Here is a 27,979-nt window from a genome sequence, read left to right on the forward strand (position 1 = left end):
TAGTCGTTATATTCTTGTACATAAGGGCAGTATTATAGTAGTTCTATTCTTGTACATAGGAGCAGTATTATAGTAGTTATATTCTTGTATATAGGGGGCAGTATTATAGTAGTTCTATTCTTGTATATAGGAGGCAGTATTATAGTAGTTATATTCTTGTATATAGGAGCAGTATTATAGTAGTTATATTCTTGTACATAAGGGCAGTATTATAGTAGTTATATTCTTGTACATAGGGGGCAGTATTATAGTAGTTATATTCAGGCAGTATTATAGTAGCTAGAGTGGCATGCAAAAGTTTAGGCACCCCCTGGTCAAAATTACTGTTATTGTGAACAGTTAAGCAAGTTGAAGATAAAATGATCTCTAAAAGGCCTAAAGTTAAAGATGACACATTTGTTTTGCATTTTAGGCTAAAAAGTAATACACATTGTAATTTTTTCACATTTCAAAAATTACAAAAAGAAAAATATTACAATGCTAAAGTTTGGGCACCTTTGGAGATTTGTGTGCTCAGATAACTTTGACCAAGGTTTCAGACCTTATTTAGCCTGTAAGGGTTATGGTTTGTTCACCCTCAATGTTAGGAAAGGCCAGCTGATGCAGATTCCACAGGTTTAGAAACACATAGCCTCCTCTAACCTTGTGCGGAAAACAGCCACCATGGGTTCTTTTAAGCAGCTGCCTAGCACTCTGAAAATGAAAATGGTGGAGGCCCACAAAGCAGGAGAAGGCTATAAGAAGATAGCAAAGCGTTTTCAAGTTGTCCTTTCCTCAGTTCAATATGTCATTCAGAAATAGCAGTTTACAGGAACAGTGGAGGTCAAGATAAGGTCTGGAAGGCCAAGCAAAATTTCAGAGAGAGCTGCTTGTAGGATTGCTAGAAAGGCATATCAGAACCCCCACTTGACTGCAAAAGACCTTCAGAAAGATTTAGCAGATTCTGGAGTTGTGGTAATTGTTCTACTGTTCAGAGACACCTTATCAAATATGGCCTTCATGGAAGAGTCATCAGAAGAAAACCTCTCCTGCACCCTCACCATAAAATTTAGCATCAGAGGTATGCAAAAGAACATCTAAACAAGCCCAATGCATTTTAGAAACAAGTCCTGTGAATTGTTGAAGTGAAAATAAAACTCTTTGGTTGCAATGATCAAAGGTATGTGCAGAGAAAAAATTGCATAGAATTTCAGGAAATGAACATCTCTCCAACCATTAACCATGGGGATGGATCAATCATGCTTTGGAGTTGTGTTGCAGACAATGGCACAGGGAATATTTCACAGGTAGAGGGAAGAATGGAGTCAATGAAATTTCAACAAATTCTTGATGCAAACATAACTCCATGTGTAAAAAAGCTGAATTTGAAAACAGGATGGCTTCTACAAATGGATAATGATCACACACATCAAGATCCACAATAGACTACCTCAAAAGGCGATTGTGACGGGAGTATTCTCCAGAGCAAGGAGGGACAACAGGCCTGGGAATAATCCAACAGATTTATTGACCAAAAAACAGGAACAACACGAAGGTAATTTGCAGAGTCCCAAAATAAGTCCACAGGAAACTGATTCGGGGGCACCTCCCGACAATCCTTGTGCCAGATCACAAAACCATAGTCCTTTAAGAGTCCCAGAAATCCACCACGCTCACACAGAGGCCGAAGCTTCCTCAGACAGCCTCATCCTTCTCTTTTAGCATCCAACTCACATCTGATCTTAAAGCAAGAATGTATTGTCAGGGCTCCTGGGATCAGTCCATCTGAAGGGGGGTAGGGGTCACACCTACTATTCAATGGTTTGGTCCATCAGAAGATTCTAGAAATGTAAGGGCTCCACTGAGTCTACAGGATGTGTATTGTAGGTTATCTTCTGCTTAGGAAAACAATAGCCAAAGTTCCACTAGCTGTTGACACAAGCCTAAATTAGATTATGGTCCAGGTACATCACAAGACATTGCAAAGTATTGGGGGAAGGAGACATGGTTAATTTACAGCAAATGAATCAGAGGAAAGTTAAATGACCTATTATACAAAATACAGGACAGGGCAAGACTACAAATCATGACAATCCCTTCCCCTCCTAATTTGTGTACGTACTAGGGACCTCTACAGGTCACTGGTTAAGTACACACAGGCATGGCGTAACTTACATGTGGCTTCATGCAGCCACGAATTGGCATCGTAGCTTTCCCACATCATTGCCCAGGAGAACAGCTGCAGGCAGACCACCCATCACCCCAACCAAACATCGCCTGACCCCAAAACCAAAGTTCAGATCCACAGTGGCTGTGGGAATAGTCCTCCATTGTCCACCAGCCAGTTCAATGACAATTCCAGGTCCTCTATGGATTGCCTCAGGCCGAACCACTCGGGGATCAGCCAGCGTGAGGAAAGCTCCTGAGTCACAAAATCCAACAAGTCTTTGTCCATCCAGCACGACCTCCTGCAAGTGCTTACCTCGATGAGCTGAAGTCGTCATAGCTGCGGGTCGCACACCATAAACTCCTAGTGGTGCAACATGGGTGGGTGAGGCACTAGGCCAGTCCTCACTTAGTGGTGACACGTCTTCCTCCATGGCACTTGGCTGTACATAATTAATAATATGATTGGGTACAGGATCAATCCTCATTTGAACAGCTGGGCAGGAGGCTTGCAGATGCCCAGGCTGCCCACATCGATAGCATCTGTGCTGTGTCTCACTCCATCCAATGCGTCCTCTTGGGCGAGGAGTAAGGGAACCTGCCGGTCGGCTCCCACCTGAAGGTGCTGTAGGGGTTTGAGGACGATTCCTCCATGAGCTGGCTGGACATGAGGCCTGCAGATGCCCCGGATGCCCACAACCATAACACCTGCGCTCTGCTACTTCCTCTCCTCGTCGTATTCCAGAAAACGCAGTGGAAGCAACAGGAGGCACATTAACACAGGTATCAACACGAGGTGGTGGCTCAGAGGAACGGGGAACAATGGGGACAGAAGAACTGGGGGCCACCGGTGTTGTGGAGCTGGTAGGCCTCTCTCCATCCTCCAACAGAACTCTCCACCGAGGCTTGATGGTGAGAGCCTCATCAGCGAGAGATGCAGCTTCTTCCACTGTAGCAGGTTTCCTCTCACGCACCCATTCCCTGATCTCAGCGGGGCACTGGGCAAAAAATTGTTCTTTTAGGATAACCTGGAGACAGGTGTTCCAGGTTAAGGCCTCCTCTGCCTCCAGCCAGCGATTACATATTTGTTTGAGTCTGTGGGCATACATCTTGAAAGACACTTCCTCATTACAGGCTAAAGTACGAAACTGGGTCCTGTAAGTGTCTGGGGTCACAGCATAATGTTCTAGAACAGTCCGTTTAATCTCTGCATACTCACAGTTCCACCGAGGGTCCATAGCTCTATAGGCTGCGGCAGCTCCACCCTCTAAGAGCCCCACAAGATGTCGGACGCGCTCCCTTTCCGGGACTTCCATTAATCGACACTGATGCTCAAAGTCCAGGAAGAAGCCCTCAATGTCACCGGAAGCCTCATTAAACGGCTTGAAGTCTTTGCGGGACACTCTGGGGAGTTCCCTCATGGGGGATGCTGTGGGTACAGTCTGTCTGGAGCTTCTCGCTGCCTCCAAAGCGATCTCCCTCTCCAGCATTGCCCTCTCCTCCATCCTGCGCTGCCTCTCCTTGGCTGTGCGCATGACCTCCCTCTTATCTTCTATGGTAGCCTCTTCTCCCAGTAAGGCCATCTCCTCCTCGTACCACACAACCCACTGACTTTTTTGGGTATTTACCTCCGACTGCCGCCTTTCCTCTCTTTGCTGTGAGGATCCTTCCTCAGCATCATCTTGCAGGCGAACTGCTTCCAAAGCTTCAATCAGCTGCTCCTTGGAGAGTCCCTTGCAGCTGACTCCCAGTTCACGGGCCTTTGTTTGTAGGTTCTTTGCAGTCCAGTTCTTGTACTCTGATGCTCTGGTTCCAGAAGTTGATGGGCCGTTGTCCTCCATTTCTTCTGCTCCGATCCCACCGCTGCCAACCAGTTTGTGACGGGAGTATTCTCCAGAGCAAGGAGGGACAACAGGCCTGGGAATAATCCAACAGATTTATTGACCAAAAAACAGGAACAACACGAAGGTAATTTGCAGAGTCCCAAAATAAGTCCACAGGAAACTGATTCGGGGGCACCTCCCGACAATCCTTGTGCCAGATCACAAAACCATAGTCCTTTAAGAGTCCCAGAAATCCACCACGCTCACACAGAGGCCGAAGCTTCCTCAGACAGCCTCATCCTTCTCTTTTAGCATCCAACTCACATCTGATCTTAAAGCAAGAATGTATTGTCAGGGCTCCTGGGATCAGTCCATCTGAAGGGGGGTAGGGGTCACACCTACTATTCAATGGTTTGGTCCATCAGAAGATTCTAGAAATGTAAGGGCTCCACTGAGTCTACAGGATGTGTATTGTAGGTTATCTTCTGCTTAGGAAAACAATAGCCAAAGTTCCACTAGCTGTTGACACAAGCCTAAATTAGATTATGGTCCAGGTACATCACAAGACATTGCAAAGTATTGGGGGAAGGAGACATGGTTAATTTACAGCAAATGAATCAGAGGAAAGTTAAATGACCTATTATACAAAATACAGGACAGGGCAAGACTACAAATCATGACAGCGATAGCTAGAGGTTTTTCAATGGCCCTCACAGTCCCCCGATTCGATCACTGAAAATCTGTGGCTAGTCCTCAAAATAGCAGTGCATGCAAGACCACCCAGGAATCTCACAGAAATGGAAGAATTTTCCAAGGAAGAATGGATGAAAATCCATCTGTCACGGGGTCCTTCTCTGGTATTACACAATCAACAGAGCAAGCGAAGAGTGAACAATTCCAAGACCTTTATTCAGGCAAAAATACGAAAAGGTCCATATTCAGTCCACCACACAAAGGATAAGATAGTCCAGAATAAGACTGCAGTCCAGTATCAGGATAAAATGTCCAGGTAAACGAGATTCCAAAACACTCTAGCACCAGAGGATAAAAATGGGTCCTTCTCTCTGAAATGCAGCCTTTTCACCATCTTGTCTCTACCGGAATTGACTTGTCCAGCTGCCGTTCTTCCCCCCACCCCCTTCCTTGTCCAGGGGTAGTCAAACAAGTTGCCTCCCAGAGGAGAACAAAAGGCCTTAGGGATTAATGCACTACAGGGGGTCATCAAGAGACAGATACAGTGAGGCTGTAGACTTACAATGTAATAAGAAAAACACTATGAAAATAACTGGAATTGTTAAAAATAGGAATATACAAAAAATGACATCCACATAACATATCACACCATCAAACAAGAATTGAAAGACTCTTGGCTGGCTACTAAAAGCGTTTACAAGCTGTGATATTTTAAAAGGGAGTGCTACTAGGTACTAACTATGCATGGTGCCCAAACTTTTGCATTGGCCTATTTTCCTTATTGTAATTTTTAAAATGTAAAAAATGACAATATATAATTTTTTTGGCCTAAAATACAGAGAAAATGTGTCATCTTTAACTTTAGCCCTTTTAGAGATCATTCCATCTTCAACTTGCTTAACTGGTCACAATAACAGTAATTTTGACCAGGGGTGCCCAAACTTTTAAATGCCACTGTATATTCTTGTACATAGGAGCAGTATTATAGTAGTTATATTCTTGTACATAGGGAGCGGTATTATAGTAGTTATATTCTTGTATATAGGAGCAGTATTATAGTAGTTATATTCTTGTACATAGGAGCAGTATTATAGTAGTTATATTCTTGTACATAGGAGCAGTATTATAGTAGTTATATTCTTGTACATAGGGAGCAGTATTATAGTAGTTATATTCTTGTACATAGGGGCAGTATTATAGTAGTTATATTCTTGTACATAGGGGGCAGTATTATAGTAGTTATATTCTTGGACATAGAGGCAGTATTATAGTAGTTATATTCTTGTACATAGGAGCAGTATTATAGTAGTTATATTCTTGTACATAGGAGCAGTATTATAGTAGTTATATTCTTGTACATAGGAACAGTATTATAGTAGTTATATTCTTGTACATAGGAACAGTATTATAGTAGTTATATTCTTGTACATAGGAGCAGTATTATAGTAGTTATATTCTTGTACATAGGGGGCAGTATTATAGTAGTTATATTCTTGGACATAGAGGCAGTATTATAGTAGTTATATTCTTGTACATAGGAGCAGTATTATAGTAGTTATATTCTTGTACATAGGAGCAGTCCATTTCCTTGTGATCCTCCTTGAGATGGTTCTTCTCCTTCATTGGAGTCCAGCTGTGTGTAATTAAACGGATAGGACTTGATTTGTAAAGGCGCACACCCGTCTATATAAGACCTCACAGCTCAAAGTGAATATCAGACCAAATGAGAATCATGAGGCCAAAGGAAATGGCCAAGGAGCTCAGAGACAGAATTATAGCAACAGTTCTGGGTTGTATCCTGGTCACAAATGGAGTGCAAAGAAGGGAGAGGGTGAATTAAAATCTTTTTATTAGGGCATGATCTACAATGTGTTTCAACAGAGTCATCTGTCTTCCTCACACGATGTGGATCATGCACTAATAAAAATTAGATTTTAATTCACCCTATCCCTTCTTTACGCTCCATTTGTGACCAGGATACAACCCAGAACTGTTACCACTTCCTCTCATAAGGTACCTGGCTGGAACTGCAATTTTAAAAATAGCGCACGGCTGGCGCTCCTATTCTTTGACCGACTCTACGTTGTCAGAATTGTGGCCAAGGTTACAAAAGAATTTCTGCAGTCCTCAAGGTTCCTAAGAGCACAGTGGCCTCCATAATCCTTAAATGGAAGAAGTTTGGGACCACCAGAAGTCTTCCTAGACCTGGCCATCCAGCCAAATTGAGCAATTGTGGGAGAAGAGCCTTGGTGAGAGAGGTAAAGAAGAACCGCAAGATCACTGTAGCTGAGCTCCACAGATGCAGTAGGGAGAAAGTCCCACAAAGTCAACTATCACTGCGGCCCTCCACCAGTCGGGCCTTTATTTCAGAGTGGCCCGATGGAAGCCTCTCCTCAGTGCCAGATATATGAAAGCCCGCATAGATTTGCTAAAAAACACATGAAGATCTCCCAGACTATGAGAAATAAGATCCTCTGGTCTGATGAGACGAAGATAGACCTTTTTGGTGATAATTCTATGCGGTATGTGTGGAGAAAACCAGGCACTGCTCATCACCTGCCCAATACAATCCCAACAGTGAAACATGGTGGTGGCAGCATCATGCTATGGGGTGCTTTTCAGCTGCAGGGACAGGCCGACTGGTTGCCATTGAAGGAAACATGAATGCGGATCTGTCAGGAAGAATGGCAGAGGATCCCCAAATCCAGGTGTGAAAAACTTGTTGCATCATTCCCAAGACGACTCATGGCTGTACTAGCTGAAAAGGTTCTTCTTACTCAACACTCAGCAAAGGGTCTGAAAACTTATGATCGTGTGATAGTTGTTTTTCTTTTTTAATACATTTGCACAAATTTTTACATTTCTGTTTTTTTTCAGTGAAGATGGGGTGCAGAGTGCACATTAATGAGAAAAAATGAACTTTTTTGAATTTACCAAATGGCTGCAATGAAACAAAGAGTGAAAAATGTACAGGGGTCTGAATACTTTCTGTACCCACTGAATAAACCAGGATGAGGCAGGATTATATTAGTGGTAGCCTTGTTTCCATGTAATCCGCAGATATAAAGGCTCTCTCTGCCGGCATTCTCTCCTACAGTGACGGGGTTAAGTCATTATCTGCCGCCTCGCCCTCCGCCCACATGGCAGAAATTACAGGGAGTCCGTACAATGTGAGATGTAACAGGAAACACATTTTGGGTCCACTTCTTCTTGTTGCGGGATTCCTGTGCTTACATTGGAGTAGACTTGGCTCACGTCCACCAGGAATATGCAAAGTGACGGTTACATGGAGAACGCGGAGTGTTGGGCGGTAGCAGATGTTCCTCTGTTCCTGCACAGATCCTCCGGCATTACAGAGACTCTACCTCTTTCTGGGTTTTAGGGGAACCTCAATTTTTCGTACAACACGACAAACACAACGTAACTTTTTAGTAAATGTCGAGGTCCCCACTGTACGGGTTCATCCATGGTCCTAACTGTAGAAGCTATTTAAAGTGGATTTTCCCTTTAAGAATTGATCACTTTCACAGACATTATTTGGCCATCCAAAAGCAGAATTAAAGGCTCATCCCCCAATTATTACCCTACACATGCGCCACTGATCCCAATTCATCTACCTTTTAGGAACCATCAGGATTATAATCTTCAGAGTTGCCCTTTAATTTCTCCCTTAATATCTGATGGAGATCCAACAATTATAACGCTCTCCCTCCTCCTTATCATGTGATTGGTTCAGGTCCCCATTACCCTTTCCTTATCCAAACCCATGAAAATGTGTGCTATCCCTTACTTTTTCCAATCTCAGGTCCTCAGGGGAGGGCCCTCTTCTCCTTATTTGGTAGGACTATGATGCTCCGCCCCGGATATTACGGGCCGTCTTCTCCTTAATTGGTAGCACTATGATGCTCCGCCCCTGATTTTACGGGCTGTCTTCTCCTTATTTGGTAGCACTATGATGCTCCGCCCCTGATTTTACGATTCCAGTAAATATGGGGCATATTAAGCTACGGCTCCTTAATTTAAGGGCTCTTTAGAAACTTTTGAGGATTCCTTTGTGAGATAGCACGGATCTGATGAAGTACCTAAGAGAAGGACAGTGACCTGAGAGCTAACTGGAAAGCAGAAGAGTAGAGATTACACTATGGACAATAATTATCAGGTATGAGGTCCATCTGTGCGGATACATAATTCAAATAATGTCCAAAACATGAATAAAGTAAGTGACCCCCATCAGACAACAAAGCTGAAGGCTCACAAACATTCCAGTCACGTGACCATCAATACTGGCGCCTAGCCACAAACTGCCACTCCGAGGTCATGGAGGATATATTTATGTATACAGGGAAGGAAAGAAGGGTTGGGGGGTATGTTAATACTCCAGTCACATCCAGAGCTGCATTCACAATAAGGGCAGAATAGCGAGTTAGGTGCAGTTTTTCACCCCAAGGTATTAATGCCTGGATGAAGTTGGAGAGCTCCAACATTTAGAGCGTTCGTAACAATCATTCAAAATGCCAAACAATACAACTAATTGCAACATCCCCGACCTCTGACCAGTAAAATCCATCTCTGCTAGTCTCAAAATGGGCTGACTTAGGACCCATTACATAAACAGAAAGGTGTGCTTGCTCCACCTATTTTCATTCACCGATCCTCAGGGGCGGATCTTAATCTCTCTATTTAGTCAATGCACTGTCCAAATTTAAATGATTCAACGTAAATAAACCCCTGCAGAAATACAAATTGATAAAGTGGCCACACGGTGATGTGTTCTGTGAAAAAAATCAACTACGTACGATTTCCTCCTCACTGTGTCTAAAAGTCTTAGCCTCGTGTTTCCGCAGAGCCTCTTGGCCTTGTAATTTCGCAGCTGGAGCCACTTGAGAAACGGAGTCTCTGCCCCTCCCTGCCCGGATCCATTGACAACACTTGAACCTTGCAGATGTTCCATTTCTGTCCCCACAGCACATTTCTTATGGAGATAATAAAAGCCGCCATTCTCGCCGGGATTAATCATGCGCCACTTACACAAAGAATCAAGATGTTTAAGTTCTGCTGATTATTTAATATTGTCGCTGAATTTCATAAACTTTAACTGGAATCATCAAAATCATTTGTGCGAATAACAGAACCGTCAACATGAACTTATTAGAGTGGTTATTGTAAGAGCAGTATTATAGTAGTTATATTCTTGTACATAGGGAGCAGTATTTTAGTAGTTATATTCTTGTACATAGGGGGCAGTATTATAGTAGTTATATTCTTGTACATAGGGGCAGTATTATAGTAGTTATATTCTTGTACATAGGGGCAGTATTATAGCAGTTATATTCTTGTACATAGGAGCAGTATTATAGTAGTTATATTCTTGTACATAGGAGCAGTATTATAGTAGTTATATTCTTGTATATAGGAGCAGTATTATAGCAGTTATATTCTTGTACATAGGAGCAGTATTATAGTAGTTATATTCTTGCACATAGGGGGCAGTATTATAGCAGTTATATTCTTGCACATAGGGGGCAGTATTATAGCAGTTATATTCTTGTACATAGGGGCAGTATTATAGTAGTTATATTCTTGTACATAGGAGCAGTATTATAGTAGTTATATTCCTGTACATAGGGACAGTATTATAGTAGTTATATTCTTGTACATAGGGGGCAGTATTATAGTAGTTATATTCTTGTACACAGGAGCAGTATTATAGTAGTTATATTCTTGTACATAGGAGCAGTATTATAGCAGTTATATTCTTGTATATAGGAGCAGTATTATAGCAGTTATATTCTTGTACATAGGAGCAGTATTATAGTAGTTATATTCTTGCACATAGGGGGCAGTATTATAGCAGTTATATTCTTGCACATAGGGGGCAGTATTATAGCAGTTATATTCTTGTACATAGGGGCTGTATTATAGTAGTTATATTCTTGTACATAGGAGCAGTATTATAGTAGTTATATTCTTGTACATAGGGAGCAGTATTTTAGTAGTTATATTCTTGTACATAGGGGGCAGTATTATAGTAGTTATATTCTTGTACACAGGAGCAGTATTATAGTAGTTATATTCTTGTACATAGGGGCAGTATTATAGTAGATATATTCTTGTACAGAGAGAGCAGTATTATAGTAGTTATATTCTTGTACATAGGGGCAGTATTATAGTAGATACATTCTTGTACATAGGAGCAGTGTTATAGTAGTTATATTCTTGTACATAGGAGGCAGTATTATAGTAGTTATATTCTTGTACATAGCAGCAGTATTATAGTAGTTATATTCCTGTACATAGGGACAGTATTATAGTAGTTATATTCTTGTACATAGGGGGCAGTATTATAGTAGTTATATTCTTGTACATAGGGGGCAGTATTATAGTAGTTATATTCTTGTACATAGGGAGCAGTATTATAGTAGTTATATTCTTGTACATAGGGGGCAGTATTATAGTAGTTATATTCTTGTACATAGGGGGCAGTATTATAGTAGTTATATTCTTGTACATAGGAGCAGTATTATAGTAGCTATATTCTTGTATATAGGGGCAGTATTATAGTAGGACATTCAATAGTAGACACTGCTCACACTCACCATTGGTGTTCGTATTGACATAGTACCTACGACCCTGTGGGGACATATAACACTGCCACCCCAGGGGTAGAGGGCCTTGGCTTGTATCTTCTATTCTCTGTGGGTTCATCATTCCTGGTTTCTGTGGGAAAGAAAAAAAATACAATTTAACAATTCTATATAAAGTGTGTATGTGTGTGTATATATATATATATATATATATATATATATCTCTCTCTCTATCTATCTCAAATATCCCTTTTTCCAGTTAATGATGTAATATAAGGACTGCTTTGCAGGGACGGTTCGGGATACGTTCCGTTCTATTATTTATTTTGTGTACTTCCTCTTTAGGACTTGGTGTCATCTATGACCTCTGACTCTCCGGGGTATGATGGCGGTTCGGCTGTTCGACGAGATAAGATTATCTTTTTATTGCTTCTGTGGTTTTCTATGCAATAAACAAACATTTCCTGTGTCACGGGACGCGGCCTGGAGACCAGATACGCCGTGGTGTATACAGTATACGGCACATCCCGAAAATGAATCACCTGCAGACAATCAAAATGAGGAAGCAGATCTACCAAAAATAATATCCAACGGCTGTGGAACCACAACTCCCACAATGCTTTGGCAATCGTCTACCTCTTTCTACATCAGAAGGCTGCCAGACCCCAAAGAAAAATCTGTTCCTCCTGTTATCATCCACAATAACATTAGGGGCCCCTCAGGGGCCTGGGCCTAGGTGGGACTGCCATCTTTCCTCCCTCTTGAACTTAATTTTTATTTATATTAATTTAAAGACTAGAGCTCGTGTAAAAAAAACCAAAACCTGTTTTGCTCAACGTACAAGTTTTGGTTTTCCTCGGGGGTGTGGCAATATAAGCTTGGGCCGTATTTCAAGTATATAAATTACTTTTTATCCTTTAAAATACTTTTTTGGGGCATGTATTTAATGTTTTTAGGGATAGTTTCCTCTAAGTTGGATGCTGCCTACCTGATAGGATCTTTTCTCTTTATTTCCTATATTAAAGGGAGTGACAACTTGAAAAATGTAATAATTCTAGGGAAAAAAAATATGATCATGAAATGAGTTATACCTTATGCCAAAAATAAATGTTCCTGCTGCGTTTTGGAGATGAACCGATCAATCCGTCATCACTAACAAGTGATAAAGACAAGCGATCACTTTGCAATGACTAGAGTGGCCCCAAGAACAAAAGGACCCTGTGTTTGCTTGTCCCGGTCAATTACTCTTGGACCAGTTTTCCACCCTCTTCCTTCTGTTTGGTGTTGGAAATATATGACCGGACTTGGCCCCAGGTGTCCACAGCTTTCTGGCAATGATGGATTTACCCAAAGATATGGGCCTGAAAGGGACCACGACCAAGAGTATCTATAAATTATTCTGGAAAAGAAGCTGAGGGTGATATTCTATCAAAAATATAAGAAATACATTTTTATTTCCTTGGAGGCTCAGAGGGACATGAGGACTGTGCTGCACAGTTCACCTCCTAACCCGACCTCCGAGGGCTGCACAGTTCACCTCCTAACCCGACCTCCGAGGGCTGCACAGTTCACCTCCTAACCCGACCTCCGAGGGCTGCACAGTTCACCTCCTAACCCGACCTCCGAGGGCTGCACAGTTCACCTCCTAACCCGACCTCCGAGGGCTGCACAGTTCACCTCCTAACCCGACCTCCGAGGGCTGCACAGTTCACCTCCTAACCCGACCTCCGAGGGCTGCACAGTTCACCTCCTAACCCGACCTCCGAGGGCTGCACAGTTCACCTCCTAACCCGACCTCCGAGGGCTGCACAGTTCACCTCCTAACCCGACCTCCGGGGGCTGCACAGTTCACCTCCTAACCCGACCTCCGGGGGCTGCACAGTTCACCTCCTAACCCGACCTCCGAGGGCTGCACAGTTCACCTCCTAACCCGACCTCCGAGGGCTGCACAGTTCACCTCCTAACCCGACCTCCGAGGGCTGCACAGTTCACCTCCTAACCCGACCTCCGAGGGCTGCACAGTTCACCTCCTAACCCGACCTCCTTGGGCTGCACAGTTCACCTCCTAACCTGACCTCCTTGGGCTGCACAGTTCACCTCCTAACCCGACCACCGAGGGCTGCACAGTTCACCTCCTAACCCGACCTCCGAGGGCTGCACAGTTCACCTCCTAGCCCGACCTCCGAGGGCTGCACAGTTCACCTCCTAGCCCGACCTCCGAGGGCTGCACAGTTCACCTCCTAGCCCGACCTCCGAGGGCTGCACAGTTCACCTCCTAGCCCGACCTCCGAGGGCTGCACAGTTCACCTCCTAGCCCGACCTCCGAGGGCTGCACAGTTCACCTCCTAACCTGACCTCCTTGGGCTGCACAGTTCACCTCCTAACCTGACCTCCTTGGGCTGCACAGTTCACCTCCTAACCCGACCTCCTTGGGCTGCACAGTTCACCTCCTAACCCAACCTCCTTGGGCTGCACAGTTCACCTCCTAACCCAACCTCCTTGGGCTGCACAGTTCACCTCCTAACTCACCCTGCAAGGGCAGAACAGTTCATCTTCTAAGCTAACCTCCAAGGGCTGCACACACGGTATATTTCCTTGCTATACCAATACATGGAAAGAGCTGTCTTGCTATTCCAATAAACACCTCTAGGGGTCCTTCATGTCATTGCAGAAACATACAGAGAGACTGTGCTACAGATATAGAGATAAAGAGGGAGATGGAAGATAGATAAAGTGATAATAGATGATATAGAATGAGTGATAGATAGAGACAGTTATGACAGATACTCGGTTTCCACAGTAATTATCTGCACATTATAGATATTTCCATCCAATTAATTAACTCATTAAACACCAGTTTCAGGCCTGTAGCCGCCTGGACTTCGCTGCCGTCTGCACTGCGGAGCAGGAATCCGGCACAATGGCCCCATTCTCCGCAGAATACAATGCAGGATTGTGTGTGATGGGAGCACATTCCTGACATAGCCCCAATTCCAACACCTCCACATCACACACCCCGCGAGCAGAGGGGCAAAACATCCTCTGTGCTGCTGCTGGGGGACTTGCCACGAGATCAGCGCAATCCTCTCCTGAAATACTCTGTGCTGCTGGTCAACCTCCGCCCTACCGGAGGACAGTTGGCACCTGCCTGTATGTAGACTGGTGTCGCCGCGCGGATTTATCTCGATGCTTTCTCATTAACACTCGCTTACGACATCAGCGTCACACGAAAGTGTCGCGGACGGAGCAAAAATTAACTATTTCTGGGTCAGATCAGCCAAGGAGGTTTTTACTAATGGGCAAACCAGCATTATTTCCAAATTCGGAGTGGCCCTTTAAACGCTAAACCAGATAGGAGAGAGTTAAAAGTTAATTGGGGGCCGGAATCAGGAGGTTGACGTCATTTTAGGAAGCAATAAAAAATAAATCAGAAACAAAATGTAGCAAAAAAAAAAAAAAAAAAAAAAGTAGTTACTTTCTCTCTGCAACATTATGGTCAGAGAATGACCTGTCGGGGACGATCAAAAGGGAATTTAAAAAAAAAAAAAAAAAAAAATCCTAATATCCCCGGGCAGGACAAAAAAAAAAAAAAAGACTAGACCTTTCAGACACGAGCGATGGAAGTTACAGGAAGATTTAGATACAAATTAGCCTTATTTAGTGCCGTCCCTAATATTTGGGTGTGTACCACTTTAAAAAAATAAAATAAAGGGGTGTCAATGTTGTAACATTGTTCAGTGAGGAACGAATTAGAAGAAGGAGCAGGGGGGGGATGCAGCTTCACATAATGGAGGAGGTATGGGTCAACTAGGAGTGGTGTAAAGATGGCCAACAACCCCTTCGGTACGGCGGCGATCATTAGAGATCTGTCTCCAGCACCTGAGGGACAGCGGAGGAGAACCTGGTGAGTGTAAACAGTAAATCAGAGTATTCTGTTTCTAGGCAGATACATTGTATGTCTCCATGACAACGCTCATCCTCGACGCGCGTTTCTCGGTCAGGCTGGAATCTTTTGATATCGCTCATTAACAGATCTACTGTGATTCGGTGACAGTAGTCGGTGGATTCGAAGGAAAAAACAAAACGATGGGAGAAAGTGACGCGCCAGACGACGGGCGCCCAGGGGAAGCCTTTCATTCCCGGCGCCTTTTAAGTCTGGATCAAAGAATTTCCCGATTGTAAAGGTTGACGGTCGACGGCATCTCAATGAAAATAGGATGCGGAAAAAATGGGTAATTATGAGAATCACCGTTGTCTCAACTCGAGGAGAAAACAGCATAAATAAAGCTTCATGTCAATATCAGTAAGCTGCAAGTAAAGCCTGACAATATGGTAATACCGCAACATTTCACCTAAGGGCTTCCATGAATTCATCTATCTTATAGATTTCCCAAGTGTTCACTTCCGTGACAGCCACAACTTTATCTCCAGAATTACAATTGCTGCTAAAGAAGCAGCACAAGATATGGCAGAACGTAGCAGAGGAGGTTTCCTGAACCCTCAGGATTGACTCCATATCTCAGTCTTTATGTTTAGAGATGTAGGACTCAACCGTTGCTCCATGGCAGCATCTCACATACTGTGGTTGCCACCCAACACTCCTCATCTTCAAATATTGGATCGCCTTCAGGTCCCTCAATCAGGTCTGAAGGGTCCTCCAATAAACTATTCTCAGTCCGATACGGGCAAGAAGAAACAAACAAGACACAAACATCTCAAATCCTTCTGACCTCTGCCAGACGCGGCAGACGAGCTGCCAAACCCCAGATTAGACCCATGTGTCTCGGAGGAAAGAAGTAGATAAAAGGGCGATTAGGAGGGTTGCAAACATCTAATGAGGTCTCCTGGGCTACTAGAAGATGGAGAGCTGGAGAGAGTCCAGACCTCCTAACGATCAGCGATGAGATGTTGGCATGGATGTAGCTTGTGGCCCCGGCGTGGTATAATTTTGCAGAGCATTGTCTTGGCTGTTTCTTCAAGCAGAAGTTCAAATCTCACGCCACAGGAGGTCCTGACGTTGGCCAGATGTTTGTACACTGCAATATCCCATGCAGTCTGGAAACATGAAAAGAGAAGGGCTTATTAGAAAGAAAATCAATTCTTGGCCACATTCGTAGGGAGCTAGAGAGTCCACAGATTCAAGAGAGGAGGAGGAAGACAAGCATGGTAGTGAATCAAAAGGTCACTGATATCTTGGAGGAAAGGGATTTGTGTAGTCCGAGAGTCCCTGGTCCTTTGATGGTGGAAGCACACTGACAGTGGGACAACACCAAGGTCAAGGGCTTTTCAGAAGAAGCTATCAGACTTTTATTCTTTTGGACCCTGGTTGCAAAGTAACTCAAAGGGTTTTAGAGCTTCAGAAAAGAAAACTTGAGATGCTGTCCGACAAAATAAAAGTAGCATTATGGAAAATCAAGGTGGGGGGACAGAAAGGTCCCAACATCCCACCAACATTACCTATAGACACAGCTCAATGTTGTCTAAAGAGAAGATCAATAAGAAGTACAATGACACCCATAAAAAAGTCCTTCAAAAGTTCCCAGGTCTTTTGGGGGAGTAAGATTGAGGTCATGGCCTGCAATGTCTTAGACTGAAAAACAACTAGAAAACACCACCCCATCATTATTATTTAGGCTCCAAAAGGGAGGACAACTTAAACACAAAGGTCCAGAGGTGTCGTCAGCTGAACCCAACTCTTCTCTAAGACATCATGACCTCAGGGCTGCTACAGAGGGACTGTACAACTTGGCCACCAGGATCAATTGCTTCCAGGGACCAAGTTGATTCTCAGACATCATACAAATTCAAAAGCCTTTAAAAACCCCTACAAAACCTTTGGCCCTCAAAAAACACATGGCCCCTATTGAAGAGGAGCATCCCTATAACTCAAGGCTGATGGCACAATTCTTAAATTCTCCGCTTTCAGAAAACAAGAGGCATTTTAGTGTTCGTAGTTCTGGAAAAAAAAAAAAAAAAAGCCGGGAAAGTGGAAAATGAAATGCAAACCTGGAGCCAACAGTAAGAGGAAACCGAATGTCAGACACAGACCTTCAACCTCTCTGACAGTGACATCTCTACGGGGGAGTCCTCAGGGGGGATAAAGAACAGAAGAAGAGCTCAACGGAGTGTAACAGGTGAGAACGTCTTTCCAGCAAGGAGGACAAAACACCTCATGTTCTCCCGAAATCCAACACTTCAGAGTTCTTCAGACCCTCACGGAGTGACCACCCGAAAACACCTACCACGTTTCTGACACCACCTCCTTAGCTCTGTCAGGATGTCAGCTGCATAGGTGTAGTTACACCCTGGTTGGGAGAAGACTGTCTCCACTTGACCTCGGCTTTTCTGAGATCCAGATCTTCTCACTTCTTGGACTCCTCACAAACACTGACAACCAAAACTATATATCTACACGACAGGTCATCATCATCAGGCATCAAAACAAAACCCACATCAATTACCCTGAAAAAAAACAACAGGAAAAGAAGTCATTGGCAGCTAAGTGAGGAGGCTGTTCTGATTGGTTGAAATGCTTGAGCAAGGTTTCATAAAGAAGAGCTTAGCCACACCCAAGAGCTGCACTTTAGATTAGTAGATATGCTAGAATCTTGTACATAGGGAGCAGTATTATAGTAGTTATATTCTTACACATAGGAGCAGTATTATAGTAGTTATATTCTTGTATATAGGGGGCAGTATTATAGTAGTTATATTCTTGTACATGGGAGCAGTATTATAGTAGTTATATTCTTGTACATAGGGGCAGTATTATAGTAGCTATACTCTTGTACATAGGGGCAGTATTATAGTAGCTATATTCTTGTACATAGGGAGCAGTATTATAGTAGCTATATTCTTGTACATAGGGAGCAGTATTATAGTAGCTATATTCTTGTACATAGGGAGCAGTATTATAGTAGTTATATTCTTGTACATAGGGGCAGTATTATAGTAGTTATATTCTTGTACATAGGGGCAGGATTATAGTAGTTATATTCTTGTATATAGGGGCATTATTATAGTAGCTATATTCTTGTACATAGGGAGCAGTATTATAGTAGTTATATTCTTGTACATAGGGGCAGTATTATAGTAGTTATATTCTTGTACATAGGGGCAGGATTATAGTAGTTATATTCTTGTATATAGGGGCATTATTATAGTAGTTATATTCTTGTACATAGGGGCAGTATTATAGTAGTTATATTCTTGTACATGGGGGCAGAATTATAGTAGTTATATTCTTGTACTTAGGGGCAGGATTATAGTAGTTATATTCTTGTACATAGGAGCAGTATTATAGTAGTTATATTCTTGTACATAGGGGGCAGTACTATAGTTATATTCTTGTACATAGGGGGCAGTACTATAGTAGTTATATTCTTGTACATAGGGGGCAGAATTATAGTAGTTATATTCTTGTACATAGGGGTAGTATTATAGTAGTTATATTCTTGTACATAGGGGCAGGATTATAGTAGTTATATTCTTGTATATAGGGGCATTATTATAGTAGTTATATTCTTGTACATAGGGGGCAGTACTATAGTTATATTCTTGTACATAGGGGGCAGTACTATAGTAGTTATATTCTTGTACATAGGGGGCAGTACTATAGTAGTTATATTCTTGTACATAGGGGGCAGGATTATAGTAATTATATTCTTGTACATAGGAGCAGTATTATAGTAGTTATATTCTTGTACATAGGGGGCAGTACTATAGTAGTTATATTCTTGTACATAGGGGGCAGTACTATAGTTGTTATATTCTTGTACATAGGGGGCAGTAGTATAGTAGTTATATTCTTGTACATAGGGGACTTTATTATTGTAGTTATATTCCTGTACATAATGGGCAGTATGCTTCTTATAAACCTTGCGCTAGGTGATATAAGACTCCCATAAAGCAATGCAGTCAGACCAGTGGATTTTATTACAAGAATATATGGTGTCTTTATAAATATGGAGCAGGAGGCGCCCGGTGGATGCAGCTTAGAGGGAGATTGTGTCTCTGGCTACATAAATTCTGCAGGATTAACGGCAATAAGTAAAGAAATATTGGAAATAACGATCAACCAGCGTAACGTCCTCAGGAAGTGGATGAATATACAAACACAGGACACTGGGCAGAACTGGCAGATGTAAATCGTATAAACAATGCTAATATCATACCGGCTGTACATATATAATTATATACAGGAGATGCCCAGGTTATAGAAGCTGTACATATATAATTATATACAGGAGATGCCCAGGTTATACCGGCTGTACATATATAATTATATACAGGAGATGCCCAGGTTATACCAGCTGTACATATATAATTATATACAGGAGATGCCCAGGTTATACCGGCTGTACATATATAATTATATACAGGAGATGCCTAGGTTATACTGGCTGTACATATATAATTATATACAGGAGATTCCTAGGTTATACCGGCTGTACATATATAATTATATACAGGAGGTGCCCAGGTTATACCAGCTGTACATATATAATTATATACAGGAGATGCCCAGGTTATACCAGCTGTACATATATAATTATATACAGGAGATCCCCAGGTTATACCAGCTGTACAGATGCCCAGGTTATACCGGCTGTACATGTATAATTATATACAGGAGATGCCCAGGTTATACCAGAAGTATATATATATATATATATATATATATATATATATATATATATATATATAATTATATACAGGAGATACCCAGGTTATACCAGCTGTACATATATAATTATATACAGGAGATGCCCAGGTTATACCGGCTGTACATATATAATTATATACAGGAGATGCCCAGGTTATACCGGCTGTACATGTATAATTATATACAGGAGATGCCCAGGTTATACCAGAAGTGTGTATATATATATATATATATATATATATATATATATATATATATATATATATAAATATAATTATATACAGGAGATACCCAGGTTATACCGGCTGTACATATATGATTCTATACAGGAGATGCCCAGGTTATATCGGCTGTACATATATAATTATATACAGGAGATGCCCAGGTTATACCGGCTGTACATATATAATTATATACAGGAGATGCCCAGGTTATATCGGCTGTACATATATAATTATATACAGGAGATGCCCAGGTTATACCGGCTGTACATATATAATTATATACAGGAGATGCCCAGGTTATACCGGCTGTACATATATAATTATATACGATAACTATATACAATAATTATATACAGGAGATGCCCAGGTTATACCAGTATAGTCCATAACACTATATACATGATGACCTACTCCCGCTGCATGCCCAGGTTATACCAGTGTGATTCGCCCCTTCTCGGACCTCCTGCTGAACCTTTCCTACGTCTCATCGATGTCATTCAGCCAAACATGTTAATCACTCTGCAGTTGCACAATATCATTTGTCGCCTTCACTCCGACATTGGCAGCGAGTTTGTTATGCTGGAGAATAATGAGTTACGTGGCAGTGCTGGCGGAGGCCTCCGTGTCCTCCTTATTGTCACACATGCAGCTGGGAAGAGACAACTAAGCGATGGACGAGTTATTAACCAACGTTCCGCCATCAATCTGCTTTCTGGCGTTTCGCATCCTTGCCACAATCACTTCATGAATTTAAAGAGAACCTGTCACTGGGTGATTAGTGTCTGGTGTCTATTCTTGTTTTATTCCTGGTGCTCCACTGATTATTCCATTTTTGGTTTCTTTAAAATCCATCATACGGTTCCAGAGTTATGGGCGTTTATATTTAGTGCTTATTTTTAAGGTCTTTATAAAGGAGGCGTGGCTCACAGGATCCTCAGGGGCGTGTGTTAAGACTGCACCGCATAATTACCCTCTGAGCCACGCCCCTTTAGTAAAAACTGTAAACTGTAGCACTAAACAAAAAACTCCCATATCTCTGGAACCGTAGGGCAGATAGTAAGAAAATAAAAAACAAATTAATCAATGGTACAGTGGGAATAAAATAATATCACTTCTGACCTGCCGGCGGCACCTGCCCGGACTTGGCAACAGGTGCTCCTCAGGATGCATTGGCACCTGCCTGGACCTGCCGGCGGCACCTGCCCGAACTTGGCAACAGGTGCTCCTCAGGATGCATTTTTACCCAAAATAACATGGAAAAGACACTAAAACATTAGGATATGTAACTCTGATTAGTTCCAGGTAGCAGTACAAGCAGTCAGGAAATTAGGTAATGTCCCAAAACTCAACAGTGAGAGACACACAACACACTTCACCCCTCAATAACAGGGCCCCGAAAACTCAACCAGACCATCACCGATAGGTCCACATTGGTCGGTTTGAAAAACCCCTTCGTATTTGCAGATTGTGGTTTTTGGAGGTACTTATGAAAGTTGTCCACAAAAATCAGTAATCCCAGCCCCAGGGACCATGAGCAGTCCTTACCGTGTGTCCTCAGCTCCTCGGATCACAGCTCTGGAAGTCTCCGCTTGCGCTACTAGTGATCACTATGCTTGCAGGAAGTGATTACAGAAACAGAAGGGTGACACAGGGGCGAGGGATGGGGTAATGTGGAGGACTCTTTCCTGCCAAACACCAACCATTCAAAACCTTCATTCACACTTTTGTCACTTAGAGGAAGAGCACAGACGAAAAAGTCACCAAGTCCTCTCTCCTCCGGTCCCCTACACATTCTCCAGTCTGTACCGCCGCTTAGCTCATACGGAGGACACAGCGGATACTTGTGGTCAAGTTTAGGGGAAGAGAAAGAAAGGATTGTAGTACATGACCTTGGACGTGAGCCCAATCCATGCACATCTACAAAGAGCCTTACCAGGAGGAATGTGAGGCAGCTCTGTTGTCTGGATGGTCTTTTCTTCATGTCCTCAGGGCAGATGCATCAGTATCTGGCCCCCAAAATACTGGAAGGACAGAGGCACAGGACACATGGCAGAGTGCGTACACATAATCACTATCTATGCCATATTATTTGACCTTCATCCTATAATTATCCATCCCATCACTATACAGAAACCTCAGTCTCTATCCGCCTCATGTCCAGGGACCTCTGTCCCATCATACTCCATCCCATAGAACTCAACCCATATTATTTGACCTCCATCCTATAAATATCCATCCCGTATGGAAAACTCCATTTCATCGCTATCCATTCCATATCCAGAGACCTCCATCCTTTCTCTATCCATCCCATGTCCTGAGACCTCAACCCCATCTCTACCCACCTCCATCCCATCACTAACCATCCCATATCCAAAAACTTCTGTCTAATTGATATTGAGCCAATATCCAGAGACCTCCGTCCCATCGTTATACATCCCACCTTTAGAGACCTCCATCCTATATCCAGAGACCTCTGTCTTATTGCTATTCATCCCATATACAGAGACCTCCGTCCCATCGCTACCTAATTCCATATTATTGGACCTCCAGCCTATATTCATCCCATACAGACTCCATGCCATCGTAATACATCCCATCTCCAGAGACCTCTGTCTTATTGCTATTTATCCCATGCCCAGAGACCTCCATCCCATCTCCAGAGACCTCTGTCTTATTGCTATTCATCCCATATCCAGAGACCTCCATCCTATATTATGTGACCTCAAGCCTATACTTTAGATATTCATCCCATACAGACTCCATCGTATCACTATCCATCCCATATCCAGAAACATTGTCCCATCGTTATCCATCCCATATTTAGACTTAACTTTTTTCCCATCTCTTGAGGTCCACTCCCCACCACCAATTTGATTGGCTTTGCAGAGTTAAGTCCATGACAACCTGGAGATGAGCTTCTCGGTCTGGTCAGTCTACTTCCGATCCATAACTCATGCAGTCCATAACCCAAGTTCTACCTCATCCCACCTTAGAATAAAATGACCAACCACAACCGAGGTAACAAAATGTGGGTTTGGATGGGACATCGAAAATGGAGAGATCCACTCATTAAGCGCTAGTAAGCCTCACGCTTGTTTTGAAAAGTGGTCACCACTGTGCCTCGGACATAGATAACCCATGAGAACGATGCTGGGGACAGTGTATCATAGTGTGGAGCACGCCTAACTTACATATTGTCCTCTTGCTGTGAGAAAGGATTAGACGCTCACAATACAGGCTGTCAGGAATCCGGAGGGCACAGGAGACGGCTTGCATACACTGGACAATACCATCCGGCTTCCTTCCTTGTGCACCGCAAGTCTAGAACTGTAAGTGACATGTTTATAAGCAAGAGGAATGCTGTACAAAGATACAGGAACTCGTCACTCGGAAGAATCAAGAAGATCTTGGCGAGTACGTGAAGTAATGCAGTCTATTGATGGACTTGGATTGTTTTTGGAAACGATACATGGTTGGGACCCTTAAAACCGAAAAAATGAAATACAAGGGGGTTAAAAAGAGGACCCATCACCTTAAATGCCTACTTACACTCATACACTCTCTTCACACTCGGCTGGAGACTCATGAATAAGTGGATATAGGAGACATTCAATGTCAGAGTTATCAAGAGAAAGGTGGGGAAGACCCTGGTGGACCAAACTAGGCTTTCACGATTTAGATCTTCCTACAGTGCGTTCATCCTCCCATGGCTCGAGATCGAGCCGAAGGCTGTTAAATATGTCAGTAGTGTCACCACACAAGATTATTCCCGAAATAAGACAATACCTTCAAAAGTACCAGAAAAGCTTGTAATGGACCAAACTCTGACAAATAAATAAGTCTTCTGGGCACCATCAGCCCAACGGGTAAAAACAGAAGAGAAATTATGCTGGTCAACCTCCCTCACAGTCATCTAGGAGGCAAAAATGGAGGAAGATGGAGATACAGTGGCTGAAATTTTCAGCTTCAAAACTGATGGTAATTGGTCGGTTAATGGTCCATGTTGGTTGCTTAGAATTACCTTCTCCTGTTGACCATCTTCATGGTCACCCAGAATGTAGTGATAGTGGAAGGAGGGGACTAGGGTTGGAGATACTTTTACTCAGGCATTTTCACTCAAGTCTCAAAACCGACTATTTCTTGGCAACCAAAAAAGACCAATATTAACCCAATCAATTACTGTATCTGACCAACTGTCCCCGATCTCCAGTAAACTCTGGAGAAACTTTGACTGGTCACCTTCACTTAAAACTCCTACATCAAGCAATCTAACACGAATTGGCCATATTGGTGGCCTTGAAATACAATTCTTTTGGAAATTTACTTGTGAGTACTCCTCAAAGTACTGAAATGAGAAGGTAGGGATCAAGATTTTGGAGGTACATCCAATCTCCCAACAACACTACGGCCAACTATGTTCAAGATGGCAGCTTTCACCTCTTAAGATTCTAGAGAGGGCATCTAGTTCTTACAGAATCGTCTTCTCCTTGCCTTTTTAGGTCTATTAAAGGAAACCACGAAGGAAGGAAGGAAGAAAGTCTTCTAAGTGTCCTGATAATGTGGCTTTCAACATGGTGGAATTTTACGACCAGAACAAGACATCTCTACGTCATCAGCTCTGTATTCCTGTAATCCTGCTGCCCTCCTGTTAGCTCTCAGGATGGAGACTGGAGAGTGAGCGCCGCTCTGGAGGTAATCAGCCGTAATTAGGACATGACGAGTTATAAGAAAGCATTTCAGGCCAACGTATAATGTAGAGTCCTGGACGCAACAACTTATTCTGGCAGGAATATGAACACTTAGAGGAACCCCAGAGAAGCCGAGCGTGTAAGAGGCTCAATATCTGGAGTTTCCGCAAGTGACTAAGATCCTGACATCTGCGGTTTGGTGCAGCTGACACATGTTCTGCTTTCTACACTTTCTTCATCCTGCAACTTTTTTTTTATTTTTTTTTTTATGTTCATATATGACAGAATAATATTTAGTTTCTATGGTTTTGCGAATCTCTGTGCCCAAAAGTACAGCAGCGTCTTACGGTGTTTGAGGATTCTGTCGCCATGGAGATTATTCACCGAGTGACAAAAGAATTTATATATAAATCTGAGCAATGATACAAAGCAACAACGGCAACTATCACCATCATCATCTCAAGGTAATGAGGGACAAACACACAATACCATGCCTGAATCACCAAGGGGGAGGCGGAAAAAAATGTACAAAGGAGAGTAAATAAATAATAAAGTAAAAGCTTAGTGGATACAAGTAGAATGTGACAGAATACTAATATGTTTCTACCCCATATACTAAAATACTGCCCCTAAGAATATAACTACTATAATACTGTCCCCTATGTACAAGAATGTAGCTACTATAATACTGCCCCCTATGTACAAGAATATAACTACTATAATACTGCTCCTATGTACAAGAATATAACTACTATAATACTGCCCCCTATGTACAGAATATAACTACTATAATACTGACCCTATGTACAGGAATATAACTACTATAATACTGTCCCCCATGTACAAGAATATAACTACTATAATACTGACCCCTATGTACAGAATATAACTACTATAATACTGCCCCTATGTACAGAATATAACTACTATAATACTGCCCCTATGTACAAGAATATAACTACTATAATACTGCTCCTATGTAAAAGAATATAACTACTATAATACTGCCCCTACGTACAAGAATATAACTACTATAATACTGCCCCTATGTACAAGAATATAACTACTATAATACTGCCCCCTATATACAAGAATATAACTACTATAATACTGCTTCTATGTAAAAGAATATAACTACTATAATACTGCCCCTACGTACAAGAATATAACTACTATAATACTGCCCCCTATGTACAAGAATATAACTACTATAATACTGCCCCCTATGTACAAGAATATAACTACTATAATACTGCCCCCTATATACAAGAATATAACTACTATAACACTGCTCCCTATGTACAAGAATATAACTACTATAATACTGCTCCTATGTACAAGAATATAACTACTATAATACTGCCCCTATGTACAAGAATATAACTACTATAATACTACCCCTATGTACAAGAATATAACTACTATAATACTGCCCCTATGTACAAGAATATAACTACTATAATACTGCCTCCATGTACAGTTGTGGCCAAAAGTATTGACACCCCTGCAATTCTGTCAGATAATACTCAGTTTCTTCCTGAAAATGATCGCAAACACAAATTCTTTGGTATTATTATCTTCATTTAATTTGTCTTAAATGAAAAACCACAAAAGACAATGAAGCAAAAAGCAAAACATTGATTATTTCACACAAAACTCCAAACATGGGCCAGACAAAAGTATTGGCACCCTCAGCATAATACTTGGTTGCACAACCTTTAGCCAAAATAAATGCGACCAACCGCTTCCGGTAACCATCAATGAGTTTCTTACCACGCTCTGCTGGAATTTTAGACCATTCTTCTTTGGCAAACTGCTCCAGGTCCCTGATATTAGAAGGGTGCCTTCTACAAACTGCAATTTTTAGATCTCTCCACAGGTGTTCTATGGGATTCAGGTCTGGATTCATTGCTGGCCACCTTAGAAGTCTCCAGTGCTTTCTCTCAAACCATTTTCTAGTGCTTTTTGAAGTGTGTTTTGGGTCATTGTCCTGCTGGAAGACCCATGACCTCTGAGGGAGACCCAGCTTTCTCACACTGGGCCCTACATTATGCTGCAAAATTTGTTGGTAGTCTTCAGACTTCATAATGCCATGCACACGGTCAAGCAGTCCAGTGCCAGAGGCAGCAAGGCAACCCCAAAACATCAGGGAACCTCCGCCATGTTTGACTGTAGGGACCGTGTTCTTTTCTTTGAATGCCTCTTTTTTTCTCCTGTAAACTCTATGTTGATGCCTTTGCCCAAAAAGCTCTACTTTTGTCTCATCTGACCAGAGAACATTCTTCCAAAACGTTTTAGGCTTTTTCAGGTAATTTTTGGCAAACTCCAGCCTGGCTTTTTTATGTCTCGGGGTAAGAAGTGGGGTCTTCCTGGGTCTCCTACCATACAGTCCCTTTTCACTCAGATGCCGACGGATAGTACGGGTTGACACTGTTGTACCCTCGGACTGCAGGGCAGTTTGAACTTGTTTGGATGTTAGTGGAGGTTCTTTATCCAACATCCGCACAATCTTGCGTTGAAATCTCTTGTCAATTTTTTCTTTTCCGTCCACATCTAGAGAGGTTAGCCACAGTGCCATGGGCTTTACACTTCTTGATGACACTGCGCACGGTAGACACAGGAACATTCAGGTCTTTGGAGATGGACTTGTAGCCTTGAGATTGCTCATGCTTCCTCACAATTTGGTTTCTCAAGTCCTCAGACAGTTCTTTGGTCTTCTTTCTTTTCTCCATGCTCAATGTGGTACACACAAGGACACAGGACAGAGGTTGAGTCAACTTTAATCCATGTCACCTGGCTGCAAGTGTGATTTAGTTATTGCCAACACCTGTTAGGTGCCACAGGTAAGTTACAGGTGCTGTTAATTACACAAATTAGAGAAGCATCACATGATTCTTCGAACAGTGCCAATACTTTTGTCCACCCTCTTTTTTATGTTTGGTGTGGAATTATATCATATTTGGCTTTAGGACAATTCTTTTTGTGTTTTTTCATTTAAGTCAAATTAAATGAAGATAATAATACCAAAGAATTTGTGTTTGCAATCGTTTTCAGGAAGAAACTGAGTATTATCTGACAGAATTGCAGGGGTGTCAATACTTTTAGCCACAACTGTACAAGAATATAACTACTATAATACTGCCCCCTATGTACAAGA

The 27,979-nt window shown here is 42.3% G+C and overlaps 1 protein-coding gene across 6 annotated transcripts in view; it reads right to left on the minus strand.

The window, feature by feature from the left end:
* GAS7 (growth arrest specific 7) overlaps positions 1–27,979 on the minus strand; it is a 161,906-nt gene that overhangs the window by 54,908 nt on the left and 79,019 nt on the right. For 5 of the 6 annotated variants that reach the window (XM_073579765.1, XM_073579764.1, XM_073579766.1 and 2 more), the window contains one exon: positions 11,258–11,378. The exons of the other annotated variant lie outside the window; for it this stretch is intronic. In XM_073579765.1, the coding sequence (XP_073435866.1) occupies positions 11,258–11,378 (121 nt within the window). The remainder of the gene's footprint in view (positions 1–11,257; positions 11,379–27,979) is intronic. 6 annotated transcript variants of the gene reach the window in all.

This window comes from Dendrobates tinctorius, unplaced genomic scaffold (assembly GCF_039654945.1).
Source record: "Dendrobates tinctorius isolate UK_male_01 unplaced genomic scaffold, ASM3965494v1 ptg000063l, whole genome shotgun sequence".
Classification (NCBI taxonomy): Eukaryota; Metazoa; Chordata; class Amphibia; order Anura; family Dendrobatidae; genus Dendrobates; species Dendrobates tinctorius.